The sequence below is a fragment of the Cetorhinus maximus genome, chromosome 13, assembly GCF_964194155.1.
Source record: "Cetorhinus maximus chromosome 13, sCetMax3.hap1.1, whole genome shotgun sequence".
In the NCBI taxonomy this organism is placed as follows: Eukaryota; Metazoa; Chordata; class Chondrichthyes; order Lamniformes; family Cetorhinidae; genus Cetorhinus; species Cetorhinus maximus.
Genome location: NC_135891.1, coordinates 79,516,875 through 79,531,886, shown reverse-complemented (window position 1 = coordinate 79,531,886; position 15,012 = coordinate 79,516,875). Strand labels below are relative to the sequence as shown.

General features: G+C 46.8%; 1 protein-coding gene across 1 annotated transcript in view; it reads left to right on the top strand.

Annotated features, from left to right (window-relative positions):
- Nucleotides 1–14,790, top strand: part of ankrd24 (ankyrin repeat domain 24) — a 102,003-nt gene extending 87,213 nt beyond the window's left edge. Inside the window, exons 18-20 of the mRNA XM_078555637.1 lie at nt 2,802–2,966; nt 6,770–6,835; nt 14,446–14,790. Coding sequence (XP_078411763.1) covers nt 2,802–2,966; nt 6,770–6,835; nt 14,446–14,523 — 309 coding nt within the window. The 3' untranslated portion in view covers nt 14,524–14,790. The remainder of the gene's footprint in view (nt 1–2,801; nt 2,967–6,769; nt 6,836–14,445) is intronic.
- Nucleotides 14,791–15,012: the final 222 nt, after the last annotated feature.

Genomic DNA, 15,012 nt, shown 5'->3' with positions numbered 1-15,012 from the left:
GCTCTTAAATATTTTTGCTGTGCATTCTGCGATTCGATCACCAATTTTTTTCAGTATCACCTCTTAGTGATGATGGCTCATGAAACAATGCAGACTTCTTGTATAATAAAAATTATTCCTTCCACCAACCGAGTGCAATCTATCCAATCATGGACCCATTACATTGATTTAATCTTTTGCATGATGATGCCAGTGAATCTCAAAGCTGTGCAAAGTTTCCCTGCTCTATCACTGGGAGCTACACTATAACCTGCTGCTTAGGACCATTTCCAAATACCGCTTTGCCTCAGCCACACTCTCCCTCCCTTCAAGAGTCTCTTAAAAATCTATCTCTTTGATTGTGCTTTCCTTCATCCATTAGTGTTCCCCATCTCTTGTGCGGTACCCTGTTCCCTCCATTGTAAAGTACTCTGAGATGGTCTCCAATATGAAACTGCCGAGTGCAAGTTGTAATTGTAGTTGAGGTATTTAAAGTTATTGTGAATACCGTATAGCTAATACAAGTGACAGCTTAGTGCAGTAGTAGCACTTTCACCTCTAAGTCAGAAAATTGTTGAAGAAAGCCAAATTTCAAATGATTATAAGAATTTAAAATTTGAAATTTGGCATTCTTGTGTTTGTCCTGATGAGTGCAAGATGAAAAGCTTCAGCAACATGTCTCTCTTTTCAGCAAGATTCCAATCCTGTATTACAAAGCGGCTGTTTATATATTCGGAAACACGATAACTACCAATTTATAGAATAAAATCAAAGGACACTTGCATACAATTGAGAAAAACCCGACTCTAACTCTTAACTGCATACAGTTCTGGGGTGAGAGTGGCAAGGTAACTTTAAATTTAGCTCTTTGCAATTGCCCCTTTAGTTGAATGACAAACATAAGAACATAAGAAATAGGAGCAGGAATGAACCATTTGACCCATTCAGTCTGCTCCGCCATTCAATACAATCATGACTCATCTTGGGCTTCAGCTCCATTTCCTGCCAGGCCTCCATATCTCTTAATTCCCTGAGAGACCAAAAATCTGACTATTCCAGCCTTACATGTACTCAACAATGGAGCATTAACAACCTTCTGGGGTAGAGAATTCCAAAGATTCACAACCATTTGAGTGAAGAAATTTCTCCTCAACTCAGTACTAAATGACTGGTCCCTTATTCAGAGACTGTGCCCCCATGTTTTATATTCCCCAACCAGTGTAATTAATCTATCAGTGTCCACTCTATCAAGCCCCTTCAGAATCTTGTAGGTTGCAATGAGATCACCTCTCATTCTTCTAAACTCCCGAGAGTATGGGCCCAATTTACTCAGTTTCTCATCATAGGACAACCTCCTCATCCCAGGGACCAATCTAGTGAACCTTCACTGTACTGCCTCCAATGCAAGTATATCCTTTCTTAAATGTGGAGACCAAAACTGCACACAGTAATCCAGGTCTGGTCTCACCAAAACCCTGTACAATTGTAGCAAGGCATCTTTATTCTTGTACTCCAATCCCCTTGCAATAAAGGCCAACATGCTATTTGCCTAACAAAAACAAAATATGCTGGAAAAACTCAGCAGGTCTAACAGCATCTGTGGAGAGAAAGACCGAGTTAACGTTTCGAGTTCTGTTCTGAAGAAGAGTTATATGGACTTGAAACATTAACTCTGTTTCTCTCTCCACAGATGCTGTCAGACCTGCTGAGTTTTTCCAGCATTTTTTGTTTTTGTTTCAGATTTCCAGCGTCCGCAGTATTTTGCTTTTATGCCGTTTGCTTTCCTAATTGCTTGCTGCACTTGCATGCTAACTTTCTGCGTTCCTTGTATAAGCACACCCAGGTCTATCTGAACATCAATGTTTAAAGTTTCTTACCTTTAAAAAATATTCTACTTTTCTATTCTTGTGACCAAAGTGGATAACTTCACATTTTCTTACATTGTATTCCATCTGCCATCGTGTTGCCCACTTACCTAACCTGTCTATATCTCATTGCAGCTTCTTTGTGTCCTCCCTGCAGCTTACCTTTCCACTTAGCTTGGTATCATCATCAAACTTAGAAAAGAGACAGAGTAATGTATCTAAGTTATTAATATAGATTGTTAATATCTGAGGCCCCAGCACTGATCCTTGTGGCACTCCATTATTCACTGCCTGTCAAGTTGAAAAAGCCCACTCTCTGTTTTCTATCCTCTATCCATGCTAATATATTGCCCTTATGAGCCCTTATTTTGCCTTTTAAATTTTTGTGCAGCACATTGTCAAATGCTTTCTTGAAAATGCAGGTATAGTACATCTACTGTTCCCCTTTATCTATCCTACTGGTTACATTCTCAAAACCTTGAATAAATTGACAAACAGGATTCCCCCTTTGTAAAACAATGTTGACTTATTCTAATCATAATATGTTTTTCAAAGTGCATTGTGAGGACTTAATAATAGATTTCTACATGAAACTCAAACTGTCTGTACACATTTCAGTGCTTGTCTTCTTGCATTGCTCTGTGACTGACGATTTGAGACAGAAGGCGTCTAGACACTTAATTTTTTAGCATATTTTAATTGCAAGGCAATTAGTGTTGATCAAATTGATTATTTTCTATTTTGCTATCAGTCAATGGATTGGTGCACTAGGAAGTATTTCCTTCTGAATGGTTACTGGAGCGTGTATGTCAATTGCCCTCTGACCCCATCCTCCCAGTGGGAATAGGGAAGTTGAGGTTGGCCCAGATGTCCCAGTTCTCCACGTTAGTGCCTCCTTATTGTCTACAGAATGTTCCTTGCTATTAATTCTCTATTACAATTTATTTTTTTTTGTAGATAGCCGAACTATCCAAAGAGGTATTCAAACTGAAGGAGGCTTTGAACAGTTTGTCGGAGAAGTCCAACGCTGCAGCACTACCTCCAAAACCAGCCTCTCACTCCCACCCACAACACACAGAATCCACACAGAGGCAGATCAGATTGTTACAGCAACAGCTAGCAGTAAGTAGGGCATAAGTCATTGAAGATTGCAGGATAGATTGAGAGCACGGTTAATAAAGCATTTAGTATCCTGGGCTTTATTAATAGGGGCACAGAGTGTAAAAGCAAGCACATAATGGCCTTGACTGGAGTACTGCATCCAGTTCTGGGCACCACACTTTAGGAAAGATGTGAAGGCACTATAGAAGATTCGTGACAATAATTCCTGGGATGAGGAACTTCAGTTATGTAGATACATCAGAGAAGTTGGGACTGTTTTCCTTGGAGAAGCAATAGCTGAGAGGAAATTTGGTAGAAGTATTCAAAATCATGAGGGGTCTGGACGGAGTAGATAGTGAGAAACTGTTCCCACTGGTGGAAGGATCGAGAATAAGAGGGCACAGATTTAAGGTAATTGGGACAAAAAAATGGAGACATTAGGAGAAACTTTTCATACAGCGAGCGATTAGGATCTGGAATGCATCACCTGAGAGTGTGGTGAAGATAGGTTCAATCGAGGCATTCAAGAGAGAATTGGATTATTACCAGAAAAGCAAGAAAGTCGGAGAAGGGCAATAAGTGAATTGCTTATTCAGAGAGCCGGCGCAGACACAATGGCCCGAATGGCCTCCTTCTGTGCTATAACAATCCTGTGATTCTGCCACAGCAGGGGGATGGGTAGGAAGGTAACATAGCTTCAGGAATTGCTGGATGGAAAAGGATTAAGGTTTATTGAATTGGTCTTCTATCCTGTTAGTCACATGATACAATGATAATGTTGTTGTTAACACAGGAACAACAGTAGGCCATTCAGCCAAACCAGGCTGTTCAGCCATTCAATTAGATAATGGATAATTTGCAATTGAATTCCGTTTAATTGCAATCGCTCTAAATCAAAAAATTATTGATCGCAATCTTAAAAATCCCCCCTTTTTGTGAAGAAATGCTTTCTAATTTTAATCCTGAACCTTTTGTTGACTTATCATAGAGATCCATCTCTATCGATAATTCTGCAACAGATCCAGAGATGACGTGAGGAAAACTGACCAATGGCGGAGAGCTTTAGAAACCATAGGTCCAAAGTCACATAGGAACATCACCACCTACAAGTTCCTCTTTAAATCACTCACTATTCCGACTTGGAACTATATCGCTGTTCCTTCACTGTCACTGGATCACAGCAGCAACAGTGTGTACCATCCACAAGATGCATTACATGAATTCACGAAGGAATAAAAAATACCTATTCCTCTCAAGAAAACAATTACCATATCACGTCTCAAATTATTCATATACTTTATCCCAAAAACTTATTTTATTAAAGAAATTTATTCAAATTGCATTTGAATGCATCAACATTCTCTGCTTCCACTGCCTCTTCCATAGATTGACCACTTGCTCACTGAAATAAACATTAAGGCCAGTGGTTTGTTGGACAAAATTGTGGAACACAATCTGCATTACAATGATAAAGGTTCTGACTCCTCAGTGATAAAGACTGAATTTGATATATTCATCTAAACCAATCACCCTGATAGCAGATACCAACAGCACAGTATTTGTTAAAGGATGGATTAAATCCCAGCTTCTCCGGTCTCTTCATATCAACAAAGTTCCCCACATTGGCATAATTCTGGTATATCTCCTCTGCACCCTCTCCGTGACCTTGAAACCCTTTCTGCATTGTGCCCAGAATTAGACATAAGGCTACCAGTTGTGGAGTGTGTGCCAAGTGGCACAGGAGAGATGAAGCAAGAGATATGAAGGCATTGGGGGAGAGGGGAGGGATGGTGGGTGATGTTCATGTGGAAGGAGGGTGGTTGCGATATCAGTAAGTGTTGTTAGGGCGCTGTGTTGTTACAGAGAAATACGCCAAGTTAGTTAACGTTTCGAGTCCAATATGACTCTTCTTCCTCCAGGTAAAAGGTGTTGCTAGGTGTATCCACATGGGCCCTAGTTATGCCTGTCTTTTTGTGGGGTATGTGGAACACTCCCTGTTCCAGTCCTATTCAGTCCTCCTCCCACAACTCCTTCTCCGGTACATCAATGACTGTATCAGTGCCACTTGCTGCTCTTGACCAGAGCTTGAAAAATTAATTAATTTTGCTTCCAATTTCCACCCCTCTCTCACCTTCACATGGTCCATCTCTGACACTTCCATTCCTCTCCTTGCTCTCTGTCTCCATTTCTGGTGATAGACTGTCTACCAATATTCATTACAAGCCCATCGACTCCCACAGCTGCCTCGACCACAGCTCCTCACACCCTGCTTCCTATAAGGACTCCATCCCATTCTCTCAGTTTCTCTATCTCCGTCACATCGCTTCTGATGATGCTACCTTCCACAATGTGCTTCTGACATGTCTTCCTTTTTCCTCAGCCGAGGATTCCCCCTACTGTTGTTGACAGGGCCCTCAACCGTGTCTGACCCATTTCCTGCACTTCTACCCTCACCCCTTTCCCTCCCTCCCAGAACCCTGATAGGGTTCCCATTGTCCTCACCTTCCATTCCACCAGTCTCTGCATTCAAAGGATCATCTTCCGCCATTTCCACCAACTCCAGCATGATGTCATCACCAAACGCATCTTCCTCTCACCTCCCCTGTCAGCATTCCGAAGGAATGGTTCCGTCCTTGAGACCCTGGCCCACTCCTCCATCACCCCCAATATCTCATTCCTTTCCCTTGGCACTTTCCCACGCAATTGCAGGAGGTGTAATACCTGCCCCTATACCTCTTTCCTCCTCACCGTCCAAGACCCCAAGCACTCCTTCTAAGTGCAGCAATGATTCACTTGCACTTCTTTCAATTTAGTCTACTGTATTCACTGCTCACAATACGGTCTTCTCTATACTGTGGAGACTAAACGCAGGCTGGGTGACTGCTTTGCGGAACACCTTCACTTAGCCCACAAACATGACACAGATCTTCATTTCGCTTGCCATTTCAATTCATTATCTTGCTCTCATGCTCACATTTCTGCCCTCAGACTGCTGAAGAAGAGTCATATTGGACTTGAAACGTTAACCCTATTTCTCTCTCCACAGATGCTGACAGACCTACTGAGCTTTTCCGGCATTTCCTGTTTTCATTTTGGGTCTCCAGCATCTGCAGTATTTTGTTTTTATTCTCCTTTGTGGAGGTGTTGTTTTAAGTGGGTGGTGAGTCTGCTGGTCCCAAGGATGATCATGAGAGTGTCTAGTGTGTTATCTTACAGGACTTGCTAAGCTCGTTCAATTTATCCTGTTTTACCGTCCTGGGATGAAGGAGTTGGCACTCAGTGTAAATACCTCCTCCTTAAGGTGGCACAAGCTCCATTTCTGCGTGAGTTGATTACCCCCTCCCCCAAGCAGCAGACTCTACCTCCTGTCTTCTCATACCTTGAGGAGGTTTTCGAGGATCTGAATCGTTGAAATTCAACTTTCTTCTTCTCTGGTCTGGTGCCCTGGCCAATACAATGAAAATATTGTTAAGACACACGGTGAAGTTACTAGGGAGTGAAGTTAAAGAGCCAAATACTGATCCTCTTTTACCTGGATGCATGCCAGTGTCCCAGATTTCACGTTGATTGAAGGATGCACAGAAGCTTCCAGTTAGCCCTGGTACTTACACCTATTTTACACTTATTGGCTGCACCAATGGGAATAAAAATAAGCAAACCCAGGAAACTTGTGCGCAACTCTCTCTGCTGGCCACTGGTGGGCGTGCTTTATTTAAAAAGGGGCAGCAGTGCCTTCACTCCCTTGGGGAAATTCTCAGCCAATTTGTCAATAAATGTCATTTTTGGAAATGCTCCAGTAAAACTCGGTCTGGTTTTCTTCACAGAAAGCAGAGAGCGACCATAGAGCCATCGTGGCAATTTACCGATCACATCTCCTTTATGCTGTTCAGGTAAGGAGCTCGAAGGTGGGGTCACATTTCTTTACTTACCTAAGAGTCTTGTGATGCAGTGGGTAGCGTCTCTGTCTTTGAGTCAGAAGCTCCGGGTTCAAGTCCCACCCCAGGACTTGATGGCCAAGGAAGGTGTGTTCATAACATGGTCAAATATGTTGATTGTCAACCTTCAAATCCTTCCAACACACGTCAGTAGCAGGCAGTAAGAGTGGGAGAGATTCCCTGTCAGCCATGTGATGGAAAGAACATTGGAGCCTCTACCATCACTATCCACAACTCCAGACCACAACATGCCAAAGTTGCCACAGCAACTTGGACTCCCTGGGTGAACTGTAACACATCGCCACCACTCACCATAGGCCAATTAGATCTGGAGCTTGGGTGGATTGTTTTCACATCACATCGAAAGTCAAGACCTCCAACAGTTGAGCACTCCCACATTGAATGTCAGATTACTGGCTCAGCACTCTAAGGTGAGACTTGGACCCAGAACCTTCTGAGTCTGAGGTAAGGCTGTAACCCACTGAGCTATGGTTTGTAGTTATGGGCTTGACAAAGCTCTGAAGTTAGTGAGCCAAAGGGTGGAATCGTCTCAGATTTGCACTAAGTGCAGTGGTGGCCAAAATGATGTTTTACCCGCCAGCCATGATGGTGGATTTCACGCATTGTTCCAAACCCGCCGCATTAATTATACATTCCCAGTAAACACACCATTTCCATGGCAAGCGGGCTCTCATTTGCCCACCATGCCATCACCTCACCGCATCATTGTGCCTTGTGCCATATTTAAAGTCCAGCCAAGCGCACACCTCTCAGTGCTTCCAGCCCACGACCGCTGCAAAGAAGACTTGGCTCCGAAAGGCAATAAGACTGCAGTCCCGAGGTTCAATGACACGTCCCTCGAGTGTCTTTTGGACGGAGTTGAGGCTCGCCGTGATGTCCTCTACCCCCGCTCTGGCCACAGGATGGGCAGCAACCTCACTAATCTGGCTTGCAAGTGGCAGAAGTGATCAGCGTCGATGCCCTTCAAAAGAGGACAGCCACCCAGTGCCCCAAGAGGATGAATGGTCTCATCCATTCTGCCAGGGTAAGTCACTCTTCTCATCACTCTCAGCTCACACACTCACAAACCCATCACACATCCACAGGGGTCTCATACTGCATGGGACAACATCACTAACTGTCACACGCACCCTCACATCTCCATCAGGTTCATATCCTCTTGAGCCCGTGTCCTCATCCCACCCATGGCTCTGCTCACCACACAAACATTTCATGCAGTGCCATGTATCCTGCTCACACTCTCTCCATCTGTTTCCATGCAGGAGAAGCTGGCTCACATCAGCAGGGAGAGTCCCAGACAGGGGGGTGGAGTGGCCCACATTAGGCCCCTCACTCACTTTGAGGAGTGTGCCATCACACTGGCTGGTGAGGACATGGACCGTGACTGCGGCGACAGTGAGGTCAACGGTGAACACCCTCAGGAAGATCCTGCACCACATCATCCCTCTCTCAACACTAATGTGAGCGTTCTCCCTCCTGCTTTTGATTCTGCTGCCAGGCACTAATTATCTCTACTTTGGTTCACAGGGAGCTCTGCCCAGTGACCGACACCCTCAGCCAGCCAGTCCCTCAGCTCCATCCACGTCTTCATGTCCAGCCAAGAGGACACCCCTTCCATTGAAGAGCTGGAAAGAAGCAGCCTGAAAGACACGTTACAGCGCTTACCCACACCCTGCACTAGCGCAGTCACACACCTCGGTGGGACCTAGATCTAGAGCAGGCTCGGATTCACAATCTGGTAGTTACCGTAAGGACACATGTCTGCAGCAGCAGGAGGCATGTTCGTGTGAAATCCCTAGCACTTGGAGGACTGCCGGGTATCAGGCACCTGTGAGGTCTGAGTCAGATGACCAGCCCCTAGATTTGGCCTTCCAACTCATCCTGGAGAGTCAGCAGAAGGCGTGGGAACATCACATGAAGCTGTTGGAAGCCCTCAGCAAAGTGGCACCCGAATCGGAGCGGTGCGTCTGCCTATTCTCTGATGAAGTGGTGCCCACATGTGTGTGTATGGAGGTCTCCATGGGGAGGATGGCGGACACCATGGAGACCTTGGTCCATCAGAATGTGGAGATGCGCACAGACCTGCACTCCATTGCGGGAGCCATGGGTGAGTTCCTGCAGAGGCAATGCGAGAAGGAAATGGGGCACCTTGACATCCCTCCAGGCGCTCCTCTTTAAGAGTCAGGCTGGGACCCTTGGTCGCCCAAAGGGAGGAGGAGAAGCAGCTGGATACCCCTGGGCCATCCACTCAGGAATCTCAGAGGCTGTGCGCTCCCTCCGAGTCCCCTTTGCCTGTGAGCCCCTCAACCTCATCCTCTGTCACCGCAGAGGGAGCAGCCGGTAGTGATTCTGGAGGGAGAAATGTGTGTGTGGCAGAGTCTTTCGGAGCCACGTGCAAGCGCTCTCCTACGCACACGGATATTTCACGTATCACAATCAGTCAATGTCCTGAGCATTTTCACTGCTGCCTGCTAGGGCTCGCTTTCAGTTGTCCTTCTGAGCTGACCTGCATCTCCGCCCACCCAATGATCACACTCCATGCAGCACCTGATCTTACCCACCGCGAATCACTTTTTACTTTCAATCTGGACAGCATGGTCTGGATTCGGTTTTTCATGCGCTTCCCCATCTTTTCCCCTCTCCCAGTTACCCATTTCCCTTCCCCCATCAAAGTTGACCCCTCTGGCATGACCTTCCACCTCCCCTCCATGACCTACCGGCCACAACCCTTTTCCTTTGGGGATGTCCACGTGAACGTACACGTTCCCTTCCTTCCTGAAAATCCCATCCCCATCCACATTCACCTCCCGGACCTCCTCCTTCCCACCCTCAGGCTCCGTGTCTGCCTTCAAGGCCCCACCAATCACCCTTGCTGTCCATTCTACCCCTACCATCGAATCGCCACTCTCCCACACCACTACCTCACTCTGCTCTCGGTCATTCTCACCATTCTTTCATACCATGCCCACCCTCAGTTCACTCACCAGGAGGCTGTCATGGTCCCACCAGACCCCTCCCTTGCATGTTCACCTGGACATCCCACCCTCCGATCTCTTCCTCCCCGGAACCCCTTCCCCCCTGAAACCCCTCCCCTCCTCTATGCACCCTTCCCCTCTGGACCACTTTCCCCCTGGAACCCTTTCACCCCTGGAATCCCTGCATCCCTCCTTAGTCCTCCCAGACTCCTGGACTCCCCCACCCGCTTAGTCCATCTCCCTTCCTGACTGTCTCAGACATCCTTACTTCCTCTGCCACCCTTAGCCCTTCAGCCTCCTGACCCCTTCCTCCAGCCTTACTTCTTCCTCCGCTCTTACTTCCTCCTACACAGGGAGGTGATGGCGTAGTGGTATTGTTGCTGGACCTAGCCTAATGCTCTGGGGACCAGAGTTTGAATCCCGCCATGGCTGATGGTGGAATTTGAATTCCATAAAAGTCTGGAATTAAAAGTCATATGGTGACCATGAACCATTGTTGATTGTTGTAAAAACCCATTTGGTTCACTAACCCCCTTTAGGGAAGGAAATCTGCCATCCTCACCTGGTCTGGCCTACATGTGACTCCAGACCCACGGCAATGTGGTTGACTCTGAAATGGCCTAGCAAGCCACTCAGTTGTAACAAACCGCTACAAAGTCACAAAAATGGAATGAATCCGGATGGACCACCCAGCATCGACCTAGACACAGGAAACGACAACGGCAATCTCATCCCTGTCAACCCTGCAAAGTCTGCCTTGCTAACAACTGGGGGCTTGTGCCAAACTTAGGAGAGCTGTCTCACAGACTAGTCAAGTAACAGCCTGACATAGTCATCCTCACAGCATCTTACCTTACAGATAATATCCCAGACTCCACTATCACCACCCCTGGTTACGCCCTGTCCCACCGGCAGGACAGACCCAGCAGAGGTGTTGGCACAGTGGTATACAGTCGGGAGGGAGTTGACCTCAACATTGACTCCGGACCCCATGAAATCTCATGGTATCAGGTCAAACGTGCAAGGAAACCTCCTGCTGATTACCACATACTGCCCTCCCTCAGCTGATGGCTCAGTGCTCCTCCATGTTGAATACCACTTGGAGGAAGCACTGAGGGTGGCAAGGGCGCAGAATGTACTCTTGGTGGGGGACTTCAATGTCCATCACCAACAGTGGCTCGGTGGCACCACTGCTAGCCAAGTCCTAAAGGACATAGCTGCTGGACTGGGTCTGTGGCAGGTGGTGAGGGAACCACAAGAAGGAAAAACATACTTGACCTTATCCTCACCAACCTGCCTGCCACAGATGCATCTGTCCTTGACAGTATTGGTAGGGGTGACTACCACACATTGTGGAGACAAAGTCCTGCCTTCAGATTGAGGATACCCTCCATCATGTTATGTGGCACTACCACTGTACTAAATGGGATAGGTTTTAAACAGATCTAGCAACTCAAGACTGGGCATCCATGAAGCGCTGTGGGCCATCAGCAGCAGCAGAATTGTACTCAAACACACTCTGTAACCTCACGGCCCACCATATCCCCCACTCTACCATTACAATCAAGCCAGGGGATCAACACTGGTTCAATGAAGAGTGCAGGAGGGCATGCCAGGAGCAACACCAGACAGACCTAAAAATGAGGTGTCAACCTGGTGAAGCTATAACACAGGACTACTTGCGTGCCAAACAGCATAAACAGAAAGTGATAGACAGAGCTAAACAATCCCACAACCAACGGATCAGATCTAAGCTCTGCAGTCTTGCCACACCCAAACGTGAATGGTGGTAGACAATTAAACAATTAAACAACTCACTGGAGGAGGCTTCACAATTGTCCCCATCCTCAGTGATGATCCATCTCGGCCTCCTCTGGAGCTCCCCAGCATCACAGATGCCAGTCTTCAGCCAATTCGATTCACTCCACGTGATATCAAGAAATAGCTGAAGGCACTGGATACTGCAAAGGCTATGGGCCCTGACAGTATTCTGGCAATAGTACTGAAGACTTGTGCTCCAGAACTTGCCGCGCCCCTAGCCAAGCTATTCCCGTACAGCTACAATACCCGGCTATGTGGAAAATTGCCCAGGTATGTCCCGTACAAAAAAAGCTGGACAAATCCAACTCAGCCAATTATCGCCCCATCTGTTTACTCTCAATCGTCAGTAAAGTAATGGAAGGGGTCATTAACAGTGCTGTCAAGCGGCACTTGCTTAGCAATAACCTGCTCACTGATGCCCAGTTTGGGTTCCGACAGAGCCACTCAGTTCCTGACCTCATTACAGCCTTGGTTCAAACATGGACAAAAGAGCTGAACTCCTGAGGTGAGGCGAGGGTGATTGCCCTTGACATCAAGGCAGTATTTGACGGAGTGTGGCATCAAGGAGCCCTAGCAAAACTGGAGTCAAAGGGAATCAGGGGAAAACTCTCCACTGGTTGGAGTCATACATAGCACAAAGGAAGATGGTTGTGATTGTTAGAGGTCAATCATCTCATCTCCAGGACATCACTGCAAGAATTCCTCACGGTAGTGTCCTAGGCCCAACCATCTTCAGTTGCTTCATCAATGACCTTCCTTCCATCAGAAGTAGGGATGTTCCCTGATGATTGCACAATATTCAGCACCATTCATGACTCCTCAGATTTTGAAGCAGTCCATCTCCAAATGCAGCAAGACCTGGCCAATATCCAGGCTTGGGCTGACAAGTGGCAAGTAACATTCGCGCCACACAAGTGACAGGCAATGACCATCTCCAAAAAGAGAGAATCCAACCATTGCCCTTTGATGTTCAATGGCATTACATCACTGAATCCCCCACTATCAACAACCTGGGGACCAGGAACTGAACTGGACTAGCCATATAAATACTGTGACTACAAGAGCAGGTTAGAGGCTAGGAATCGTGTGACAAGTAACCCACCTCCTGACTCCCCAAAGCCTGTCCACCATCTACAAGGCACAAGTCAGGAGTGTGATGGAATACTCCTCACTTGCCTGGATGAATGCAGCTCCCACAATACTCAAGAAGCTTGACACCATCCAGGACAAAGCAGCAAGCTTGACTGGCACCCCATCCACAAACATTCACTCCCTCCACCACCAACGCACAGTGGCAGCAGTGTGTACCACCTACAAGATGCAGTGCGGGAATTCACCAAGGCTCCTTAGGCAGCATCTTCCAAACCCACGACCACTACCATCTGGAAGGACAAGGGCAGCAAATAGATGGGAACACCACCACCTGGAAGTTACCCTCCAAGTCACTCACCATTCTGACTTGGAAATATATCGCCATTCCTTCACTGTCGCTGGGTTAAAATCCTGGAACTCCCTTCCTAACAGCACTGTGGGTGTACCTACACCACATGGACTGCAGCGGTTCAGGAAGGCAGTTCACCACCACCTTCTCAAGCGCAATTAGGGATGAGCAGTAAATGCTGGCCCAGCCAGCGAAGCCCACATCCCCTCAATTAATAAAAATAAATTTCCTCCCCTCTCCGTATTCCTTCCTTCTCCTTGACTTCCTCCCCTATCCTCACTCCTTCCTCCCTCGGACTCCCTCCCCTCTCCACACTCCTTCCTCTCCCTGGATCCCTCCCCTCTCTGTATTCCTTCCTACCACTGGACTTCCTCCCTTCTGCTCAATCCTTCCCTTCTCTGAACTCCTTCCCTTACACCTTACACCCCCTTACACCTACCTCCCCAGTTCTCCCCCGTTACCACCTCCTCCCCATACTCCCTCTCCCCTCCCAACTTCATACCCTCAACGCCTTCATTTCCCCCCTGCAAACCTAATCTCCCCGATACCTTCATTCCCCTTATCGCAACCTCACCCCCTCGACACCTCTTCCTTGCCCAGTCGGTCCTCGACTTTCCTCTCCCAACCTCTTGACCATCATCCATTGTGCGCATCAACAGTGACTTTCCAACTCCCATGAGCTGCTTCATGGAGGAGCCATGTCCATGAGAATTCACCCAGCATGCCATGGATGTTCCTCCAGGGTCCTGTTGCTGTCAGGCTCCAGCACCTTCTGCTCCCCAGATGTCTGCGATGTGAGCAAGCCCCTGGCAGTTACTCCCGACTTCTGCACGTCACACTTGTCAAGATGTGTTCTGCACCGCTGTGTTTCCCGCCAATGTGGGCAAATAATCCAGTGGGGGGGATGAGTCTGGCGGGCTGGCCTTATGATGATATGCTGATGTATTGCAATGGGGTTCCCGATGTCCGCTGGAACGCAGCCAATCACAAACTGGCTTTATGCCATCGTGAAGTCCAACTTTTGGCCTTCTCGCCATATTGTCCACTCACAGCACCGAAGACGCCTGACCTCAGTCAGCACGGAAAATCCCGGCCAAACTTTTTGTTTTGCGTATAAGGCCCTTTAGTGTTGAAGTTGTGAATGTGTGGATATGAGGAAATCCTGGAGATAAGAAGGAGACAATTCATGACTAATTCATGACTAATTTGCAATCTAACTCAAACTTTTGAAACTTGACATACAGAGGAAACAAAAGATTGTCTTATCACTGGGAAAATGATCTGATTTGTTGTGTTTCTTGTTGCAGGGTCACATGGATGAAGATGTCCAGAATGTCTTACTTCAGATCTTAAAAATGCACAAACATCACAAGCAGGTCATGTGACACTTTTTAAGATGACAACAATGGTCTTATAATGATGAGGAGTTACTTCTCACATCCGATGACAAGGTTTAAATTGTTTAGTACATTTTTTCTTTACTTTTTCAAGACTTGCGAAGAGAAGCAGAGAAACAGGCTCTGTGGGGTTAACACTCATTTTATCAAATGGATAGTGTGAAGATTAAGGTCTGATGGTTGAGGCAGTTATTGTTACGGACCTACACTGTGTGTACTGGTGTGATTCTGAACTAATAAAGTGGAAATAAATACTTCAACAAAACACACCCAAATTATGTTGATCTTTTGTGGAGACCTTGAAACTTCTGCGTCAAAGAATTTTTTTCTTTTTCACTGCTTCCCTGTCTTGACTATTCTTGGGTGCTGGGTAATTTATTTGTTGCTGAATGTAAGGAGTGAGTGCTCACAAGCATCTCTGAGTTGTTGCTGCATAGGCTGATCACCCTCAGAGAAACTAAGCTTTCAAACATCCAG